The 22,937-nt window shown below is 39.1% G+C and overlaps 2 protein-coding genes across 5 annotated transcripts; both read right to left on the bottom strand.

Annotated features, from left to right (window-relative positions):
• Positions 1–4,350: 4,350 nt before the first annotated feature.
• Positions 4,351–13,899, bottom strand: tmem44 (transmembrane protein 44). Of its 4 annotated transcripts, none has more exons than XM_061825466.1 (10): positions 13,588–13,899; positions 9,769–9,895; positions 9,609–9,699; positions 9,302–9,462; positions 8,908–8,994; positions 8,641–8,811; positions 8,396–8,521; positions 8,202–8,267; positions 7,983–8,051; positions 4,351–4,687 (listed from the first exon to the last, which is right to left on the bottom strand). In XM_061825466.1, the coding sequence occupies exons 1-10, from the start codon at positions 13,749–13,751 to the stop codon at positions 4,505–4,507; spliced, it is 1,245 nt and encodes a 414-aa protein (XP_061681450.1). In that variant the 5' UTR covers positions 13,752–13,899; the 3' UTR covers positions 4,351–4,504. The 4 variants fall into 4 exon arrangements, with proteins under 4 accessions (XP_061681450.1, XP_061681449.1, XP_061681452.1 ...); XM_061825465.1 differs by having other exon boundaries at positions 7,923–8,051; positions 13,588–13,897; XM_061825468.1 differs by lacking the exon at positions 8,202–8,267.
• A 138-nt stretch (positions 13,900–14,037) lies between these two features.
• lsg1 (large 60S subunit nuclear export GTPase 1) lies at positions 14,038–22,783 on the bottom strand. The gene is made up of 14 exons (XM_061825464.1): positions 22,363–22,783; positions 21,472–21,598; positions 21,162–21,282; positions 21,001–21,087; positions 20,829–20,915; positions 20,680–20,740; positions 20,360–20,536; positions 18,196–18,546; positions 17,954–18,055; positions 17,728–17,871; positions 16,935–17,058; positions 15,793–15,872; positions 15,488–15,658; positions 14,038–15,390 (listed from the first exon to the last, which is right to left on the bottom strand). Exons 1-14 carry the CDS (start codon positions 22,450–22,452, stop codon positions 15,211–15,213), a joined length of 1,902 nt encoding a protein of 633 aa, XP_061681448.1. The 5' UTR covers positions 22,453–22,783; the 3' UTR covers positions 14,038–15,210.
• Positions 22,784–22,937: the final 154 nt, after the last annotated feature.

Below are 22,937 nucleotides of genomic sequence, written 5' to 3' on the forward strand. Positions count from 1 at the left end.
GATAACACCCACCACGTTTGCATTAGACTCTGCGCACCAATATTCGACCTGAGTCAATCGATCTTGGAGCCGTACTAGGATGGTATTCTGTATTCAGGACCTAAACCATTTTGTGGTTTATAAACCAGTAGCAGAACTTTAAAATCTATTCTAAAGCTGTCTGGAAGCCTGTGTAAAGACTTCAGAATTGCAGTTATATGCTACGACCTCTTTGTTCTGGTCTGAACTAAACTGCAACATTCTGAATGAGCTGCACCTGTTTAATGCTGTTTTTAGGTAGTCCAATCAGAAGACCATTACAATAGCCAAGTCTACTTGAGATAAAAGCATGGACGATCTTTTCCTGGTCTGCTTGACACATGCAAGCGTTCACTCTAGATAGCAAAAGGCAGTTTTTGTGATTGATTTGATATAACTCTTGAATGTCAGGTCGGATTCTATCGAAACACCAAGGTTTCCGACTTGGTCTTTGGTTTTTTAAAGATAGAGTGTGCGGGTATTTACTAAAAGTCATTATTTTTTTCTTTATTGCTAAAAAACATTGTCCCAGTTTTGTTCTGGTTTAGTTGAAGAAAATTGTTGATCAACCGGTTATTTATCTGCTTGAGACACAACGCCTAAACACACACAACACTCAATTGAAGTATTGTCATCTGCATAGCTACGATGGTCAAAATTGAAGTTCTGAATTTTTGACCAAAGGCTAGCACATACAGGCTGAAAAGGAGGGGTCCAAAAACTGAATTTTCAGGGACCCCATAGATCATTGCCATTTGTTGAGACTAAGAACTTCTAATCGTTACAAAAGGTAGGACCTGAACCACCTGAGGATAGTTTCATTTAGTCCTACCCAAGTTTCAAACCTCTTCGGCAGTATATTATGATCTACCGTATCAAAAGTCGCACATTGATTCAACATGACGAAATTGAACAATTTTCCTGAGTCACTTCTCAACATTATATCACTTGGCACTTTGATAAGATCAGATTCTGTACTGTGATGAGTTAAGAAACCTGACTTCAAATTTGTCAAAAGGGCCATTTAAATTCAAGAAATTGCTGAGTCGCTTAAAAACTCTGAGTTGGCGATGAAAGGTTGATTCGAGATGGGTCTATAGCTTGCTAAAAGAAGCATCCAGCGTTCTGTTTTGTAGAAGGTACAATTGGTAGAATGCTTGGTGGTGGTCAGAGGGGCCCTAGGTGCAGAATGGTGGTTATAAAAAAAAAATAGTGGTAATAAAAGCATTGGGAGAGATATGTCACTACTTCAATCATGTCTTCATAGAAGAAGAAGTAAAGAATGTTGTTCTTTTTTTACTTCCCCAGGGTAAACATTCACAATTGTACCAGAAGCCATGTCTCACTACAGAGATTTTGATCAACAATTACTGGAGAAAGAATTCTCTTTTTTCCAGAAGTTTCAAAAGATTAGCTTAAAACATAATGCATTTTGAGGAAAAAAACAACAACTCAGAATTCACTTTATCTTGGACTTCTTACAATAACTGACATCTTCCAGCCATCACATTCACTATGATTAACATGCATCTTTTAGAAATGTGATGGAAAACTAGGGTACATGAAGAAAACCCATGTAAGCAAAGAGCATGCAAACCACGAGGAAGGTCAGAGATCTAAAACAGAGCCCTTGACTGTGAAGCTGATTGATCACAATTACAGTGGCGCCCAGTATGGCTACATTCTATGTCTAATTTGTTAAACCATAAATATTCTATTTGTACCAAACCAAGAAGCATAAAAACTTATTCAACCCGATGATGAGGACAGAACGCAGAGGCTGTCAACGTCTTTGGTGATGTGGTCTGGAAATGGAATCACTTTTATCATGACATCAATGGCACGAGGGATGACAGTTTTCTTTTCTGACATGACTAAAGACAAAATTTTTGGAACAATGGCAAAAATAAATCTACGTTACAGTATGGCAGTAGAGTATGAAGCCATTTCTCCTCCCCATGTGTATGATCTGGTCTTGGTTCTTCAGTATCTGAACATTTGCCTCACGCTGCCTGCTGGTTTGGATTAAAACAACAACACTATGCCTAAAATTTCAGGAGAATCCTCATTTAATTTTGAATTATTTTTTTGTCTTTGCAAAGTGGGTGACCTAACTGCTTATTATTTTTATCCTAACCTTAAATGCCTGACCTCTACCTCACTTGCCCCAACCCACCAACTTTACTTAACATTTAACCCATGCCACTTACCTAAAACCAGCAAGATAAACAACTCATTCACTGCCAGCTATATTCAGAGCAGGGAAGTCCAAACTGGCAGCCATTCTAGAGCCTTTTGACTAATCTTTCAAGATCCACAGACTATTGTTCTATCTACCATCCTTCACCTCGCCCCCTCCAAAAAGTGAACACGCCCTCTTTCACCAGAACTTTTTTTTTTTTAAATATCTGTTACTTATCAATCTGCAGTAGAATAGGAGGTAGTTTTACTGAAAACACCCATTTCCAACCAACAGAGAAAATTTGTTTTTTGTGAAACAAAACAGTGACTGATTTGACATGGATATATTATTTGTTTTGTTGCTACATCAAAGAACACTGCGAAAAGACTTCTGATGGAAAATATGCGGAATATGCAACAGTGACTCACTGCATGACCCACGTTCAACATTTGCTCCTTTTTTACATGGTGCTCGTGATGTTGTTATTCACACCATGAACTCCTTTGTTTTTTCCCCTCACAATCCAATTTATGTTGGGGCCATAGGAGGCAGAATATTGCTGAGGCTGGGCCGCAGATGCACAATCGCACGAGTTAAATTTGTAAAAAAAAAAAAAAAAATCTTCTCAAATGTATCTTATTTTTTTTAACATAAAATAAGATGAGCAAGGACACTGGTATAAAATAGGTTGTGTCCAAAACTACTAATACAGCTCTCCATTGCAACACTGCTGTAGATTTCACTCACTGAAACATGTTTCTCTGCTTGTATCAAGCCCAGTCAATGTCTCGCCCCCGAGAGCCATATACCCCACCGTGATCGGTAGATATGTCGGCTCCACACTCACACAACACTGTAAAAGTACCATTCATAAAAAAAACTTGAGTGCTGCACGAACATTAAACTTTCATTTTAAAGTGGGGGGCCACAAAACATCGTCACAATGACCCCCCCAGGCTGCCAGTTTGAGAGCCCTGATACACAGTGAAGAAAATAAGTATTTGAACCTGCTATATTGAAAGTTCTCCCACTTAGAAATCATGGAGGGGTCTGAAATTTTCTTCGTAGGTGCATGTCCACTGTGAGAGAGATAATCTGAAAAGAAAAATCCAAAAATCACAATGTATGATTTTTTTAACAATTTATTTGTGTGTTACAGCTTTAGATGCTTTGGAAATGTCCAGAGACAAAAAAGTCAGTATATTTGTAGAAGGGTGCTGAGGATGGAGCTGCCAGGCAAAAGAGCAAGAGGAAGACCAAAGAAAAGGTTGATGGATGTTGTGAGGGAGGACATGAGGACAGTGGGTGTTAGAGAAGAGGATGCACATGATAGGGTTAGATGTAAAAAGATGACATGCTGTGGCGACCCCTAACGGGACAAGCTGAAAGGAAAAGAAGAAGAATGAATGCACTCCTAAATCTTCCATTGTAAAAATCATTAGTAACCTAACTCCCAAATACCTCTTAAAAAAATAAAGTATTATTCACCTCTTTGTTGCCCAGATCGTGTTCAATCTATTATAAATGAGTGAAAATGCAAATCAAAGCCTCCGCTTTGGGATCTTAGTAAAAGATTGCAGTGGGAAAACACGAAGAAAATGTGTGCGATACGGCTGCAAGTATTTGAACACCTGTCTATCAGCTAGAATTCTGACCCTCAAAGCCCTGTTAGTCCACCTTTAAAAGTCCACATCCACTCAATGCCTTATCCTGAATCTGATGCCCCTGTGTGAGGTCGTTCGCTACATCAAGACACCTGTCCACCCCATACAATCAGTAACTTGTGACATGGCCAAGACCAAAGAGCTGTCCAAAGACACCAGAGACAAAAGTGTACAACTCCAAGCGGCTGGAAAGGGCTACGGAGAAATTGTATTGCACTCGCTACCATTTGGCGGGAGAGAATTTAACACTATTTTTAGTATTTTTATTTTTTTCAACCAATTAATTGAAATTAGATAATTTCCCACACCTGATGATCTCTAATGGTACAGTAATTTGTTGTGGAACACTGGTGTGGAATTTCTTGCCTAGAGTGCCTTGCAAAACACCAGCTGTCACAACCTCAAAATGCAGCATGGGAGGAAGATTATTACAGCAAGGGAGGCAGCACATAACCTTCAAAAGATCTCAGAGAGGATTCAAGAGCATGTTTTATAAATGCATTTTTTTAATGCAATCTTGAATTATACAAGTATGCATTATTATTAAGTTAGTTGTATTTTTGTAATTTAATGTCAAATAAAGATACCAAATACTATAGACATAACTCCATTAGTGGCACGAATATTAGATTTTTAAAAATCATTTGGAATTGGTGACAGCCTCATTGCAGCATATACCATTTTGAGGCAGTATACATGAAGCATAGGTACGCATGTTAAATGGTTTTGGGTTACTTGGCCACTCTTGCAGGGGGAACACCGGTCCATCCTGTGGTTTTGCTTTTGCTTCACACCACTGTGCACTTCTCTCTTCAAAATCCCACTAGAAAACAAAGAGACATCTCGATAGAATCATGGAGAATCTGCATAGTAACACATACTGTAGTTCATGACACAAACACTTATCCAAGGTTACCTTACTTGCATTTGTCCTTTTGTTTGCCGGTCAGCTCAAGTCTTGTTCATATTGGATAAGGAAGGCTATGAATGTACCATTAATTAATATTATAGAATGACTGACCATAGGGCGTGGGGAGTCTGTGCCCGCACATTTATTTAGCGCTGCAGCTAAAAAAAATGTAATGGAGTCTTCCTTGGTACATGTGCCACCTCTACTTAGTTTCATTGAAAATCAGTGTAGATTTACACCATCCCGTTAAATAATGGAACAAACTGCCATTTTTTATTTTTTGGGGTGATAGTTGCTAATTCGGGATTTTTGTGGGGTTTAAAAGCTTTTTTTGGGTCAATGCAATTAGAATATGCATCAAATATAAGCAGATTACTATACAGTACATTGTTCGGCCGAGTCCGTTCCCTATACCCAATGAAAATCGGGGGGTTGCATACCAACCGATTATTAACTTGTGTTTTATCTTTTTTTTTTTTTTTTTTTTGCTGGACAAACTCCAGTGACTCCTGAGGAGAAGGGAAAAAAAAGCCCTCCCAAAATAGGGGGGATTGCTGCAGTAGTTCCCCTATAGTAGGAGGCAACCATTTTCCTACATAGACGTGCCCTGCCCAGCATTGGTCTTTAATCAACAATCCTTCAGAGGAGAACAATTGGGCAGTACAGAAAATTTCAAACATTTCCCGGTCTCAAGCCTCCCCTCTGTTCCATCATGACTGAGAAAATGTACTCTAGACAATAATGGGACATTCTACGCAACTGGCCAACCAATCTACTGGCAGAAGTGAGTCATAGGTAATAGATAGCAACATGTTTAGTAGTCACAAAAGTAACTTTTTAATAGCACTACAGCCTACCCTTACATTGCTTTGAATGCATGTTTAGTTGGCCGATATCTAGGTTTGTCACAGGATACAGAATCATAGACACACCCAAAAGCTCTACATAATCAATACTTGCTAGGGAACAGAGGTCAGCTGTGGCTAAAAGGTCTGTAAAGATAAGTCACTATTTAATTTATATGATCCTCTGAGCCAACAGATAAAACTTATCACAAACAGTTGCTTTTTCCAGGACAATGGGACATACATCAAATAAAATCCATTCAGGAAGTTGCTTGACTTCCTTTTTGCTTGGATTTTGAAGATGAAAAAAAAAAAAAGTCAAATTGTACAGGCATTCACAAAAGTACATAGATATTAAGCACAAAAGTACATAAAAAATAAGCACAAAAATAAATTGTAGTTCAAATTCAAAAATACCACATTAACTTATAATAATGAATGAAATAAAATGAGTTGTCACAGATGTACCTAATTTTTTTTCCACTTTTCACATTCTTTACTGTCACACCAGTGGGAGAAAAAAAAAAGTTAAGCACTGTTAAACCCCTCAATGTTACTTTGGTGTATATTCTCTTCTACAAAAATACTCAAAGAAAAAAAATAATTCTTTTCTCTTGCTCTTTTGTAAGTGTCACCAAAAACAGCCATAAATTTAGAGGCATTCACACCCTAAAGAATGTCGGTCAAATTGCCAAAGGTTGATGCTAGTGCCACTATATTAGGTGTAGAAAGCATGCCTATTATGTGCTGAATATCAAAACCATTTTCCATGTGCTTATGAAGCTACCAATTTACATGCATACTAAGTGCATCTACCATCTTATTAAATTTGCTATTTGTCATGTGGAAGGGACCTAATGACTGGTTGAGTCATTTCCCCAACGATCTTATGAAAGCCTAATGTTACTATCTTGCGCATTACAGAGCCTATACTTGACTACAAGCTGTAAGATGACACTAAGGACATTTAACACATGAGCTTGGATTGACAAAATAAGTAGTAATAATATGCTTATTATCGCTGTTGGCGTCAGACCTGGTGTACAACTGTAGCATATATTACAACTAAATTTATACCTCTAGAACTGAGTCAGAACTGTATTTGTGTCCGTTGAGTGTAAACATTCAGAGTACTAATAGACCAAATAGTGGCTTTTCCTGGGTCACATTCTTACCTTGAGGATAGTATTAATTACGGTGTACAGTGTCGTGGTATTCATTATGAGAAATGCCATCGTGAATATCACAAAAATTATGAGGGTTTCAACACCAACAAGGCACACCAGCCAATGGAGGAAGTGCTTTGCTGATTCGTTTCCGCATCTTAACATAGATTTCGTCAGCTCAATTTGGCATTGATTACACCACAGAGGCCGCCAAGACTTCCCAACAGAATTTCTATGGGTCAGAAAGTGTTTCTCTAAGTAACAGTGTGGATGGCTCTGTCATAATGTCAGATATCGAGGGCATTCACGTCCTGGCCAAAAGAGTTATCACTTTATGTCCAAAAACTTTGGCTGATCTTCACCCAAATTTACCAGTAGATTCCTATTTATGTACATCCACGTATACCTCTGAAAACATTAGAATTATCAAACTGGCATATACGATTTCATAGACCCATAAAAACAACAGTTTCCTCTCCAAAGAAGCATCACTTAAATGACGCATGAAAGGATGTCGCTATCACCCGCTGTGTTTGTCAGTTTAATGATGACACCTATTCATGTTTTTTTCAAGATATTAAGTTAGCAGTTATTGATTTAACATAATTTGGCGTGCGAACTGTTGTTCATATGATGTGCAATGATTTATGATGGCAACATTGAAGGCATACCAACTTGAAGAAAGCTAGTGTTTGGAAACTTAAGCAAACTGTTTTTTTATTGCCTTAAAAGTTCGCATTTTGGAGGTGAAGGGATTCCACTGGACAGATCCGATATACAGTATAAAATACGAATTAATACTGACATTTTAGAGCATCGTACATTCCTTCTTCCACCTCGGCTATGCAGTGAATTTGATCTCCACTTCCTCCCTCTACGTCACAAGACATGGGGTGCTGGGCAGGTGAGGTAGTGGGGGGGCACGTCAGTTTTGGAGATGAAAAAGGGACATTCTAAATGCATTGTGTTAAGAAGTACTCCAAAAACTATTATTGGCAATAACTGCCAGTTTATTATTATTGTGCTAAAAAAAAAAAAATACATAATTTTATTTGTGAATGATGGACCACGAAGACCACGTAGGTCCTCTAAGACCTATATTAAGACCCCATACATCCTTCAATCAGTCCTACCCACCTCGAGATCAGAACTGACAACGGAAGAGTCACATGATGTGTCACAACCATCGATTCGTACCAATGGGAATGTCCTGGTCACAACCTTCTCGTCCAATTCCTTCCCACACACTTTTGCATTTCTGGGGTGCTGTCAGGAACAAGATATATTATTTATATGATAAACATTTGCTTTGAACAGTGAAAAAGCAGCTTTGCTTTAGTACTATATACTGTACAGGTTTGAGCAATTTGAATATCTATAACAGCAGGTTCAGTGTGTGTAACAAGTATTGCTTACTTGTTTTGCGCTCTCAACACGGACATCCATATAACGGTCCATATCTGTCAAATTGAATTTTTTGCCCTTTGAAGAAATATGTTCAAAAACAACGCTCTTACTATAAAAGTAACACTTCAACTAAACAGAGAAAGCTTTGATTTGGAACATATTCAAAGGACCCAGGATGATGGACCTGTACAAGAAGCACCTACTTGTTTTCCATGAGGCTTCATCACATTATTGTCCTTGGATGAGTCACCAAGGAGGTTCTCCATTTCTGAGAAAATTCTCAGAGGCTGCTGCCTGGTTGCCTTGCGACACCAGTGGAGAAGGATAGTCTGACAAACGCAGCAAAGGTCAGAAAATTACAGAAGCAACAGAGCTTGATCTTAGACAAATTATATAGTAGAATGTGCAATTTTGTTTTGTATTATTTGGGATGGATTTAACAGGATACCAGAAGATCCAACGAGGCACCACAGACTGCAGAAAGCAGCCAAGGCATTGCCCTGAAGAGGAAGCTGACCCGAGTGTCGTAGTGAAGTATGGCGGCAGCATAGAGGCTACCAGCCAGTGAGCATAGCATCCCAGAGAAAATGTGAGATCTTGAGAGCGTCTTCCCTTTGTTCTGGAAGGGGGAGAGGTCAGGGTTACAAAAAAAGACCTTGAATCGAAACCAATTTGCTGAGTGTAAAAAAGGAATTGTAAAAGAGTGATTACTTACAATTTTGTAAAGTGTGGGGAACCTGGAGGTCGAGGTGATGACAAAAGCCAGTAGGCCAAGTACGTAACCAAGGACTTCAGTGTTGTCCTAGTGCAATAATCCAGGTGTTAGAAAAGGGAGGGAAGCTACAGTAGATCCCCAAAAATGAAATGCCTGCTGATACTGCACAATTTAGAACTGAGTATTCTACCAGTGATATCCAACAATGCCCCCTCGAGGCTGTGACAAGTATAAGGAATGACCCTGCTTGCAGGACCGAAAAATGCTTAAGAGGTTGCCATGACAACACTATCTCATTGTCATCTTCTGTTTCTTTCTCTCCTTAACTCTTGTAGTAAGGGTCGAGATGTCATAATAGTAGTAATAATAGTGCTCGTAGCTTACATAACCTTACTTGCAGGGGGACAGAAAACAGCCTCCTCCCTTGGATGACCCCGTCTGGTGCTGAAATCTGGAGGATGCCTGACTTCAAGAAACCTCCAGTAAGTGCCGTCAGGAAACAAATTGCAAGAAGGTGAGACCTCCTGCGCCTCCTGATCATTCTTTGCCTTCTCTCTGAAGCACAATCGCATATGAAAAAAGTTATTTAGTAATCCAATAAGGTACCCTGAGTATTTCGAAAATGACAGCCTCGTTGTTGTTCTAAATGTCCATGGTGGAACAGAATAGTTCGGTGGTTAATGAATTTATTTTTAACTTACCTTCTTGCAAGCTCCTACAAAAAAACTGTGGAATACAGCAGGTGATAACATTTAACATGTCCAGGGCAGCAGAGACAATTGCCATTAAAACCTGCAGAAAAGTGAGACTTAATATCTAACAAGAGTCTTGGTGTTGTAATACCCTGATTGTCGTGCTTACTTGAATGTGGAGTTGTCTGGACAAAATTGCTCCAGTGAATCCACACACATTACCAAGGAAACAGTAGAGAGAAGTCAAAATGGATCCTGGATGTCCTCCATGCCGTTTGCACCTCTGGCATGTGAGACTTGAAAAAGTTAACACAGCAAAACCGGATAAGTTAGAATTGACACTCAAATACATATGAAAGACAAGATATACAGTGTTCCTTCAAAACGTCACAGTTCCCCTATTGCAGATCCAGCACTTTGCAGATGAATTTTTTTTTTTTAAAAAATTTATTTCTTGCATAATTACCATATCATGGGATTTTATGTGTATACTATAATTCTTTGCCACAAAATAATCACTTCCAAGCCTAACAAATTAAAATCTCACAAATATTGAAATATTTTTCAAAAACATATTACAAGGAATAAAATGTAGATAGTGCACAGTAATAGGTGGGAGTAAGTTACGCAGAGGCAAGTCACAAGCAAGTCCAAAGTCATGGTTTCGGGAGGGGGGGATAAAATAAAGTCAAGTAGTCACTACTACATTTCAAGTAAAACGAGTTAAGTCATTGCTTAGTTTAAGCAAATATTGGCACCTGATAAAATTTAAATGAACAACGACAAAATATGAGTGAATTTATTCCACTGAATTTTTTTTTTAAAGCTGGGTAGGGTCCAGCACTGCCGCAACACTGGTTAGAATAAGCAGCTCAGATATTGGATGGATATAGTTAGCCTGGCTCAATTTATTTTTCTTTGTACAGTACTTTCCGTAATTGTCACATTTTCATGTGGAACCCGGCTGCCCCTCACAGGTCAGTCTTGGTAATACACCAGAAAACTGTTGGGTGGACTTACTGGGTTAGTGACCTCACATACAGAACTAAGGAGCAGGAAGAAGATGTGATTTTTTTTCCTCTCTCACTTTTAATTCAGTTAAGATAAAGTGTGTATACCCTGCTTAATATTACTAGTACAAATTAATGGTTTTTTTTTTCCCCTGGTGAATCAGTGCATTGCATTAAATAGGACATGCATTATAAAGATGAGAATCTGTTAAATGTTGCCCGTCTGCTTAATGCAAAGTTGCCACAGGTAAGCATTGGGCGAAAAAAAATTAAAAGAAATAAAAATAAATCCATCAGATTGACATTTGGATGTGTATATAAAATGACCAGAGTGAGATGCCACAAGTAAAAATGACTTTAAAGAAGCCAGTTTTGACCCATTTGGCTCCTTTCCAAGTGTATAGGTCATTTTCATATAATTTGATCAAAAATGGTAAAAACTGCACTGAATTACATTTTGAAAAATCAATTATCAGTAATTTTACAGATACAACTATTTGAGTTCTGTGATTGGCTGGCAACCAGTTCAGGGTGTACCCCTCCTCTTGCAGGAAAGGAAAATACACATCCATCTGTATTCTGAGGCATTTATCCTCACGAGTGCTGGAGTCTATCCCAGCTATCAACGGGCAGGAGGCAGGGTACACCCTGAACTGGTTGCCAGCCAATCGCAGGCCACATTGAGACAAACTATCACACTCATAATCACACCTAGGGGCAAGTTAGAGTGTCCAATTAATGTTGCATGTTTTTGGGATGTGGGAGGAAACCAGAGTACCCGGAGAAAACCTACACAGGCACGGGGAGAACATGCAAACTCCACACAGGCTGGGGGCCAAGATTCAAACCCTAACTGTGAGGGCAACGCTCTAACCAGTTGCTCCACCATCCAGCCCCAAATGTAAAATTTCCATTTTTAATTGAATTCATTTAAAATCTTTTACAAAATTTAGCCACAGGCCAAGGTCTCCCATTTCTGAGGTTTGCCAGTGGATTTTAAACACGTGGAGGAGCGTGAAAGAATCTACTATCAAGTATTAAATTAAGATGAAAAAGTTGGACTGCTACGTGAGGAGAACAGCACAATTTTCCGGTAACTGGAGATGAAAATGACATTGGGAACGACAGAGAGATTGAAATGGTGTGTGACAGACTTTCTGTGGCTCTTTAACTCAGATACTGAAGAGGATGACTTGATTGGTAACAGTGAACAGGAGGAGCATAAATTAAAAACTATAATTTTTTGTTATGTTTGAGACGTTTTACTGCTGTGTTACAGTCACTGTTTGGAAACAAGGTATTTAAATAAATATTTGCAAAGTCTGTGTGAATATATAATTTCACCACCTGCCGGTGAATAGTGTATTCACGGCGTATGGTCACATATAAATGAACAAACTTTTACACTCATATTCACACCTACAGACAATTTACTCTTCAATTAACGTAGCATGCATGTTTTTGGGATGTGGGAAGAAACGGGAGTACCAAAAAAAAAAAAAAAAAAAAACATGTGGGGAGGGGGTTGAGGCCAGGTCCTAACTGTGACGCAGATGTGCTAACTAGTCCTCCACCGTGCCAGTGAATCCAAAACAGAATATCGATCCATCCATCCATCCATCCATCCATCCTAGCCGCTTATCCTCACAAAAGGTCACAGGAGTACTGGAGCCTATCCCAGCTGTCAACGGGCAGGAGGCAGGGTACACCCTGAACTGATTGCCAGCCAATCGCAGGGCACATGGAGACAGACAGACAGTAGCACTCACAAGCACACCTAGGAGTAATTTAGAGGGTCCAATTAATGCAAAACAGAATATATAAAAATCAAATCTTTGTAAAATAGGACAAATTCAGCACCAAGAAATCTTATACAGTATTATATTGTTTCCATTTGTTAAACAGCACAATGTAGACTTTTTGGTAGCCAACAAAAATATATATTGGGATATAGATATATTGGGTCTCACAGAAACATTATTTGCTTTATTCACAAACACAACTGAAGGCAGAAGAAGCTGTGTGAGGACCAGACAGACAGAACGCCCGAAGATTCATGTTTTACGTACTTGTGGCTATAAAATAGTACTGTACTCATGTTGCCAATTGCACAGTCAAAACACCACCAAAACATCTGCAACTTACCAGAAGGTGTTTTCTCAAGCTAGACGAAGGTGAAATATCCAAGTTGGGCAGTGACAAAACGACAATGCATGTTAAAGCTGTTGTTTTTCGCAGTCTGGAATGTAAGCACGAGTCGCATGCGAATCTTACAACTCACTTAGATTGGCCTAAGAAGCCCACCAGATGATTGGGTGTGCAGGTGTGACTTTCTTGTGTCATTTGATTGTGAATTTAAGTCAAAAATCATTGTAGTAATCACAGTGGATTGGACACAGGCACCCGATGCAGAAGTGGAAAACGAAAAACTATACGTAAATTTATGTGGCGAACGGCAAGTAAATTGGAGCGGAGGAAATGTATCCATCTAAAAGGTATGCTTCACATAAGAGTAAAAGTGAAACATATGCGTCACTAAAACAGATCTGACAAGTGCAATTGAGCCAAAATGTTGAGTAAATTTAATAAAGTAGCATCATCGAGATTAAAAGTTACATTCGTTATTTTGGTGCATGTTTTCCAAACATATCACTTCGTTTTAGCGAGTGTCATTGGGTGAAAGCAAGCATTAACTTGGTTGTTTCATTGATGTGACACATCCAAAATGGCGAACGCATTGACGTATACCAGCACGCACGAGGCACGCATGTGTTCAAGTGGATGAACACACCTGTGCAATTATCCGGTCCTTTAATCTGCATCCCTGTAGCGTTTTTTTTTTTTAGTCATTTAATATCAATAATAAGAATAATATTAAAGTTTTCGACCACAGTGATCAATCATGACAATTTTACATGAATTGACTCAAAAAAAAAAAAAAAAAAGTGGCCAAAACAATGCGAGATAAAGGTACTTACTAAAGACATGAGAGCAGAAGCAGTACGGAAGATAACGACACGAGCCGGATAGAAGCGCAATTTAGCCCTCGGTCACTACTGGTCAAACAAGAGGGGACAGAAGTGGTGCAAAAGGTCAAGAAAGTCGAGGGAAACCAATCCTCCTCCCCGCTCGGGGTTGCCATGTTGAAATGGAGAGACCGAAAGAAAACTTGGCGAATATTTATTTTGGGGAGGGGCTTCGCTTTGACGAACACGTCTTTCCAAGAAAACAATTCTAGGCGGCAAGGTGCAGTAACTGGTTACAGCGTTGGCCTCACAGTTCTGAGGACTGTTGTTCGTCTCTACTTACCCTACGATTGGCTGGCAAATAGTTCAGGATGTACCCCGTCTTCAGCCCGATGATGACTGGGATTGGCTCCGGCACTCCGGCTACACTTGTGAGGATAAGCGGCTCATAAAATGGATGGATACTAATTGGCAAATTTTATTCACACAAAATGAGAATCTCCAAATCCACAAATATTTCTTGTAAAAAAAAAAAAATATTCATACTACAATAATTTGATTAATCACGAATGGACTTTGAATGAAAAGTACCTTCCTTACAAACTTTGTCCATTTTTTGGTTGTGCTTGTTAGTTTTGCTTTTCTACTTTACTAAAAAAACATCTCATTTTTATACCAATTTTTGTCAAGGTTTGTATTTTAATATATTGGAATTTCTACAAAGATTTAAAAAAAAAAGGTTCAATACAATAAATAGTATGTAAAATGCTTCTTAAAAATGTATTTACTGTATACAGTACATGGAGCACTGGCTTAGTGTCTCCTGTGTTTAGCCTGAAAAGGGACTCAATCAGAATGTGTATGTACGTTTTACCACTTACGGTGCAGTGAAAAAGTATTAACCCCCTTGTAAATTAATAAATTGTGGCCAATCATAATTTCTGGTTAATTTTCATAGATCACACCCAACCCTGATTACCTCCAAATGTATGTATGTATGCATTTCTTTCGTCTTATCCCGTTAGGGGTCGTCACAGCTTGTCATCTCAGATGAACGCTCATATTAGTTTGGCAGTTTTTTACGCCGGATGCCTTTCCTGACGCAACCCCTCTGCATTTATCCTGCGAAAGAGCTGGAGCCTATCCCAGCTAACTTCAGGCAAAGGCAGACTACACCCCGAACTGGTCGCCAGCCAGTCACAGGAGATCCCAAGAAATTCCTGAAACACAACCCGTTATTAGGTTCAGGAGGCATTTACTTTTTCACAGAGGATCAGAATAGTTTTTTTTTTTGTGCCTTCATAAATTTGTCATTTGAAAACTGCATTTAGTATTTCCTTGGATTGTCTTTGAGTGATATTAAAATTGGTTTGATGATTTGAAAGATTTGTGTGTGATAGATATGAAAAGAAAAAAAAACAGAAACAAGGAAGGGGCAAATACTTTTTCATGGCACTATAACAGTCCATCATAGATGACATTTGCCATTAGTTAACATCAAGGGATCTTTAGGATTATGAAGCCTTCAACAACATAGAGATCCAGTTCCCCAAAGCATTAATAGCACAGTTTGAGTGTTTTTCCATCCCATTCGCACTAATTTCTATCTGACATTAGTGCTTCCTGTTTTAATGATCAGGCATCAAGATGCTTATTAAGCCGACGCACTTTCTCCTTCTTGTTCCTGTTGCCGTGTTTTTTCCAGGGTTTTCCCTCTGTGGACTCCCTTCCGGCATTTCCAAGAGCCACGATTCCGCTGCCTGGTTTGTAGCCCATGATACCCTGGACTCCTTTGGAGAGCGCGCGTACGTTCTCCTATAATAGACAACACAGATTCATTTCAAACTCACGTTAAGGGTTATAAACCAACCTAATAAAATGATGTTACTGATGTAGTTAGGAAGTAGTTTACCGCATGAAAGAAGTTCTTGTCCACTGTATTTTCAATTCTCTTGACTTTTCCTCTGTTACTTGTCGAAGTGAGGTTACAGTTATCCACATCATTTCTTTGGAATTTGCTGTGCTGTGGCTGGAAGTCCTCAGCCTCTACGTGAGGAGGAGGATGGCAGTACAGAAGTTTTCCCTGTGAAAGAGAGAACACAAAATGCTAGTCAAATTGATTCCCATGACTGTTTAGTGGGTTGTAAGTGGAACTTAATTCAGGTAAACTGTGGTTGTTATAAATATGCCACATTCGTACATTTAAACCTGACTCACATTGACGTAATCCTTCAGGATGTAGCGAGCAGATCTGGGCTGATCAGGCTGGCCATGCGACGTCATAAAGCCCCTCATATCTGAAAGGAACACACACACAAAAAAACAAGGTTCTTGTAAAAAAAAAAAAAAAACCTCCAAAACAAATGGATTTTAGAATTCTACATATCACACAAGATTCATACACACAACAGTTGTAATCACATGACTTTGAAAAAAAAAAAAAAAAAAAAAGAAAAAAGACAAGACCATCTTCTTTGCCTTTGTGAGTCTGGAGAAAAGTTATGTTCCCTCTGGATAACCACTATCCAAGTGGGAGGTTAGGGGTCATGGAAATAGGCTAGTAACTACTCACGCTGTGACAACAAATTCATAGATTTGTTTAAAAAAAAAAAAAAAAAAAAAAAAGAGGAAGAAATTGACTAGCCCAGGCAGAGACAACTAGATGTACATTAACAACACGGGGCAAGATGACCATTTGGACACGCACAAACAGGATATCACGTCATTTCACATGACAACAAACAACAGCCGTTGTACGTTTACCAAAGTAAAGATGACCCCAATAGGCACATTTGTGGCAATTTCAAGGATTTTGTCCTTGAACTGACCGGCGCCCCCATAAATGTATCAGTTCTAAAGCATCTTCTTTTTGCGAGTGAGTTTTCTGCTCCTTCGTTGGCCAATGCTTTTGTGGAACAATAGTGACAGTTATCGCCTTCTGATGACATATAAGTAAAAATTGGTGTGAAATAGTGAACTCACATAAAATCAGCAAGACTCCAGAATCACAATAGCCATTGTTACTAGCTATTAGTTAAGATTTCAAAGTCAAAATAACGGTAACACTTAACCTACTAATTCTATATTATTCTATAAAAATGAAGACGTAAGACATTGCTTGTACAGTATACTTAGCGAGGGTGGCTTATTTCCTTTATTTTCTATGGGGGAGAAAATTACTCTAAATTTGAATAAAGTTTGGGAGTAACCAATTGTCCATTTGTTTGCCTTGTTGTAGCAATCGATTTCTATATTTAATTTTATTTGCCGCACGTGATGAATAAAGTATGTATCTGCCTGCACTTGCCTACTTGTTTATTATAGTAAGTAAATCGCTGCACTGTATGTTGTGGTCTTACATCCATATGCCATAAGCAGTTCCTCTGAAGTGGGGTGTCTGTCGGGGTCTTCATCCTCTCGTGGCCTGATGATGTTGATGCCATACGTGCCCTCCAGGACATGCCGAGGGATTGTTTGGCAGACGTAACACACTTGTTCAGGTCATAACACAGCTTTGAGAAGGTGATGCCAGTTAGATTTGCGGCATTATATTTTTAAAGCATGATGCCGGAGTGGCAAACCTGTGGCATGAAAGCATATCGAAGTTCAGTTTTTTTTTTAATATGCCAGCACGCATGTGCTTTGTTTGAGTTCATTATGGTATTTCATAGCTCGTATTTTTGGGTTGAGCCCAATGGGAAGCCATCTGTGCCTTTTGTGTCAGACGTCTATCGCATTTCAAATCTTCAGCGACACTTCAGATCACTCCACGTTATCATCACCCTGATATTCCCAAAAGGGACTGAACTTTGCAGTCACAAGTCATTTTGAAAAATCGGACAGAAAAGCAGCTGCAGTTTTTTAAAAAAATAAGGCATCCAAAGACTAACGCTTGCATCATATGAAGTGGCTTGGAATATTGCAAGGGCCAAAAAGCCATACAATGTAGGGGAATTCATTAAAAAATTCCTCCGTGATGTCGCTAAAATCTTAGATCCTGAAAACAACACTGTTAAACAAAATGTATCAGATAATCTACTGTCCCGCCACACTGAACAGACACTATCCGACATTTGATGGCTACTGATTAACAGTTGCACCCTGGCCTCCAATTGAAGACCAAGTATTTTATTGTGGCAATGTTAAGGATATGAGAGAGACTGCAGGTACGTGGTCTCTCATCTGGTCAATTGGGAGAATCCCGGAGCAGATCATATCTGCCTTGGTGGAGACAAAGGAGGGCATAACCAAACCGGGGCAGTCGCACAGGCACAGCCCCGGCTCCACAAATAAAGTCTGGAAACATGAAGCAATACTCAGGTTCATCCCAAATTAGTATCCAGTGGACGGTGATAATAGAAGCGGTTGACGCTTGTACCTGAAAGTGCTTTGTGTGTCCAGGAGTTGCAGAGACTGACACTTTTTTGTTCCTGAAAATGGTGTTGATAGTTGAACTCTTCCCCACATTAGGATAACCAACCTGTTGAATCAATAATTGTTAATTTCAGATAGAGAGACACTTTGATATCTACAACACCTAGTCCACTCTGACCCTATGGACTGTTGCAATCCCCAGCACCAAACAAAATGCAACACGTTAAGTTAAAACTCTTTACCCACCAGCCCGACTGTCAGTTGTCCTTCTTTATATCTGGGCCTATTGTGAACCATCTTGAACATCTCTAACAACTCCTCTTTGTGCAACAGGCGAGGAGAATTACGGAAGGGGGCCTGACTCGATTTCCCAACAATATCCTCCTCTTCCTGCCCCTCATCTTCAGAAGCGGTTACCCACTCCTTTTCCTCCTCCTCCTCAACAGTTATCTTTTCCCACAGCTCCTCCCTGTTATCTCTCTCCTCTCCTTCCACATCCTTGTAATCCACCCCCCTCAAGTTCAGGTTTTCATTGTCTGGCTGTGCTCCAACTTCCTGGTCACTCTCTCCAGATTCTCGTTGCACCACCTCCATGCCCTGTAGAACATACAAGTGCATGTCAGTAAACACAATACTGTGTAAAGGTTCATGAATTTCAGTGTTCATTTACAAAATATTCACCGAACACATTTTCTCACTGGGTTTAAGATATAATCAACAAAATCATAAAAATTTCACAAGCTATATGATTTATTGAGATGCACCTGAAATGGACTATGCTGTATGATTGGGTTTAAAAGCGACATTTTCCTCAAGGAAGCTGGCATGAAAATGAGCCTTTTCAACCAAACAGGTGAACAGATGTCCCCTTGACACAACTTTGACTCAAATTATTGTCCTTGTTTTAATTTTTTTTTCTCTTTATTGAATTGTCACCCTGTGTTATGCTGTTATGTTTTTTCATACTTTTCACGTAGCAGATGCAGCTATCACTGGGAGGGCCAGACCTCCATTTTTATGAACTTATAGAGGGTTTTACAGGACTTTTTAAAATAATTGTTGAATTGACGTCCTAACAGTAAGGGCTATAATTAATTGACTTTGAATAAATTAAAAAATAAATAATAATAAATTATAATATATAATAAATAATAAATAAAAAATTAAATAAACAAATACATAACTGAAATAGAAAACTAAAATTTCAAACTCAGAAATGATGATATCCAATTTCAACTGATAGTAGATCATGATATAAAACAGTATTTAAAATTTTTCATCAATAAATCTGACAAAGTTTATCTGAAGAAAAGTTAAATGCACTGGCCTGTCAACGAATAAACACGAACGGTCCATACTCGCAATGTTTTGAGCTTGCGACACATTGGAACAAACATTCCTGTCGGCAATCGTGACGTGCTGTTGGGGGGCTTGGGGCACGCATCACGGGACTGCCGTAAATAGGAGGCCGGCTTGCTAGAATGTGTCTTTATGTGCACGCGCTCGACGAATTGACCACACCTGAATCAAGCGACGAGGTGGATGATAGTCTAATGTTGTTTTTTTACGCCGTCACACTGCCTCGCGATCATGGACGCAATGAGTACCCCTGGTGTAACTGAATTTCCTTTGACATGGCTCATGATGTTGATGACTGTCGACGTAAATGCGCTCCCATTACGTGAAGCAGTTCTGAACATGCGCTTTCGTACATGCTCTGTACATGCTCAGTACGGTTAACTTGCATTTCCTGTTTCCAGGTGAATAAGGGTTGTTTTGGAGCATGCTCATTTAGTCAACGTTTATGAAATAAACACGTAAATTAATGTCAAGACCACACAAAATAAGTGACGGCTTGAGAGAATGCGAGGGGAGGGGTGTTACTCTTATTCGTGTTAGTGCCTCAACATGGCTACGGTCGTGAAAGCAAAACAACGAACTCAAACGCATGTTGTCAACTAATATCCGGATTAATTTTAGGCAATTTTTCCTCAATTTTCCGGAGCAATTTTCATGAAAATTTAAAAATCTGGAATCCCGGGAAAACCCGGAGGACTTTAATCACTGATAATGTGATATGAATTTCATATTGTCCAGCCCCATTCCAAGTTAATAGTCACTTGATCCGCAATGCATTGAAAAGGCAGAAATAGTCCGAGTCAACAATGTCATCCAAATTGGAGAGTTTCTATACAAAGGTTCAACATGAAAACATTAAAAATGATCTCTATGCTAACTCAAAACATCAAAAATTTTAATCAAATACACGGGCTCTTGCATTATGACGCCCTGTTACCATAGCCACAATGAAACTTTGAAACCTCCCCTGTCAGGTCCATCATAAAGTGAGGACTCTCTGCATATTTAATATGTATCTTATTTCCATGCTCGCCATGCAATGTGTGCTCACCTTTTCCTCTGCATCCAACCTGTCACTTTCAGCATGGGCGGACCAGAAAACTGCTCTCAGGCCTTCTTTCTCGAAGTGTGAGGCCCAGGCTTGCCTCTGCTTCCTGGTTAGCAGGTCTGCCTTATTCACCAGCAGCATGTTCACCTTATTTTCTGACACCTCTTTTACATAAAGCTCCTTGTGGCACACGAACACAACAATGGAATTAATACCACATAATAGGCTGGTGACCAGCGGAACGGAAGGTAGGTGGGTTGAGTGAGTAAGTGAATGAATGAATGAATGAGATGAAAATAATACAAAAAAATGAATATTTTTACTAGGTCAGGACATCTGAACAATGACGGATTTCTGGCATCCACAATCTGAACAACAACGTCACTGCAAAAGTCACAGAAAATCACCACAGTTCTCAATGACTATTCTGAGACAGAGCAAGATGCACTTCTTTTTTTATTCTGTATTTTACCTCCTCTCAATGACTCTCCACAGCTGCCTCCAGAACTCTAAATTCCTCTCAAATGGAGTAAGACACAACTTCTGTTCCTCTTCGAGCCTTTGAAAACACCAACCATCATATTACTGACACACTGATGCCAGAGGTTTGAAGATACATAAACAGTAAGCATACTATTACTCACTTTGCAAGCTCTCTCCTCCACACAAGGAAGCTGTCCTTTTCTGCCAGCTGCAGGGCCTCTGGACTGGTACTTTCATCCCAATGAGGGCTGGGGAGGGGACAGAAAAAAAAAAATCAGAATAAACTGATAAATGCTGATTTTGTTTTTCAGGGAACGGTTACCGTCGAGGGATTTTGAGAAAATGCTTGTTGTCTTCATGAAGGTTCTTCAGTCGTTTTTTCTCCTCAGGTGTCAATAAACCTGCTCTAGCTTCTGCTGGTACAAACTTGATGTTGAGCTTCTCTACAAAATAATAAAAGAAAAATACAGCACGCTACGATATCTTCTTCCTTCTTTGTGATTATGTTAATCATGACATTCATTTATCCATCACAGAAGAAAATTAAAATTATTCAGTCACATAACACATTTGATATCCCCCCCCCCCGCCCCCCCCCATTCTCTATGAGAGAATACAACAGGATCGTTTACCTGCTACAAACTCTGTTCCTGCTAGTTCCGCAGTAGCCAAAAAGTCATCCATGGAACTCTGTTCAGTCACTGACTGAAGATTTAACCGTCCCCAGTCATACCCATCATTCAGCTCACTGGTGTGCAACTATAAAGATAAAAAGTACTTTCGTAGGAATTCAATGAACTCCTGGGAAACATTCCATGCTCAGGAGAAATGCTACTACAGTTATGTATGACACAATCCACAATATTCTACCCTGATGTTTCCTCAGAGATTCAGCAATATGACGTTTTGCCTTTTTCAATGTTTCACAACTACACTACATAACACTAAACACTATTTCATATTTTGGTCACCTCGTTTAGCTCCACATCATTGAAAAGTACTACATAAACAATAAACATGATCACGGGCTTGGGTTATTACAGTCAGCATGTGCTCATAGCAGGAAATGCAATAACAAACATGCAAATAAGCCATGATTATTTGTGCCTAACTATACTATTTCCTTAATTGAAACGCAACGGCACAACAAATGTTGATACTGTATGGTACTATAACAAAATACATTTCGAATGGCATTGAAGAAGATTTTGTTGTTCTATCACAACAAAAGCAGTATTTGAAGACAAATCTATGACGAAATTCTGGTACAGTAATATAATGGAAACACTTGAGCAACTAGTCAACTATTCTATTCTATTCAGTCACAAAACTTCTCCCTTGAAAATTTCAAACAAAAGGTACTCAGTCCTGACTTGTTAAATACATACGGATGTAAAGACCATGAAAATGGAATTCGGAACTTTTATCTCAGATTCATTTTTGATCTAAAACCTTCAGTATACAACAAAAACAAAGGAATTAGCCTTGGCGTTTTTGGATAGGACCGAATGTGTACAACGTACCCATGAGTCGCCCCTCTTGTGGCCTCGGCTTGTCTGAAATTTCTCCTTCATTAGAGCTCTCCCAAGTCCTCCAGCCTTCTTCTTACCCATAACAGCTTTCACAGATACACTTCACTCCTCAAAATGAATTTTATCTAGCTTTAAATAAGCGAGAAGACGCCATGAATTGATTTACATGTGCACTGAGTTGTTGTCGGAAGAACCGGAAATGGAACAAACCAATTCCGTTAACACTCTGGCCATTACAAATTTGATGTATTTTTTTTATAATCCCATATTACGCGGAATATTTTTCCTATTTATGTTTAATCGCCAAATATCTTACATAATAACAGATGCATATCATTTATTTTGCAGTTAACCCGAGTTACGCAGTTATGGAACAACTCTAAAGTGTGTCCAACTCTCAAAGATGTCCTGATAGGAAACGTGACAGCAAGAATTGTTCCTCGTGATAAATACAGTAAGAAGAAAAAAATCCACAAACGAGTTAGTATTAAAATAACAGTTTGTAAATTTAAGTTAAAATTTTCATGAAGGAAATAGGGTTTATATTTTGTGGCTTACGCAGTTAC

Source organism: Syngnathoides biaculeatus, chromosome 7 (genome assembly GCF_019802595.1).
Source record: "Syngnathoides biaculeatus isolate LvHL_M chromosome 7, ASM1980259v1, whole genome shotgun sequence".
Lineage (NCBI taxonomy): Eukaryota > Metazoa > Chordata > Actinopteri > Syngnathiformes > Syngnathidae > Syngnathoides > Syngnathoides biaculeatus.

Coding starts and splice junctions, on each gene's coding strand:
- tmem44 (XM_061825465.1), bottom strand. CDS start 13,751: ATGGCAACCCCGAGCGGGGAGGAGGATTGGTTTCCCTCGACTTTCTTG. Junction 9,463..9,608: donor TTGTAGGAGCTTGCAAGAAG/GTAAGTTAAAAA, acceptor ATTGTGCTTCAG/AGAGAAGGCAAAGAATGATC. Junction 8,995..9,301: donor TGTTTTCTGTCCCCCTGCAA/GTAAGGTTATGT, acceptor TTATTGCACTAG/GACAACACTGAAGTCCTTGG.
- lsg1 (XM_061825464.1), bottom strand. CDS start 22,452: ATGGGTAAGAAGAAGGCTGGAGGACTTGGGAGAGCTCTAATGAAGGAG. Junction 21,088..21,161: donor TTTCTCAAAATCCCTCGACG/GTAACCGTTCCC, acceptor TCCCCTCCCCAG/CCCTCATTGGGATGAAAGTA. Junction 15,659..15,792: donor TCCTGAAGGATTACGTCAAT/GTGAGTCAGGTT, acceptor TCTCTTTCACAG/GGAAAACTTCTGTACTGCCA.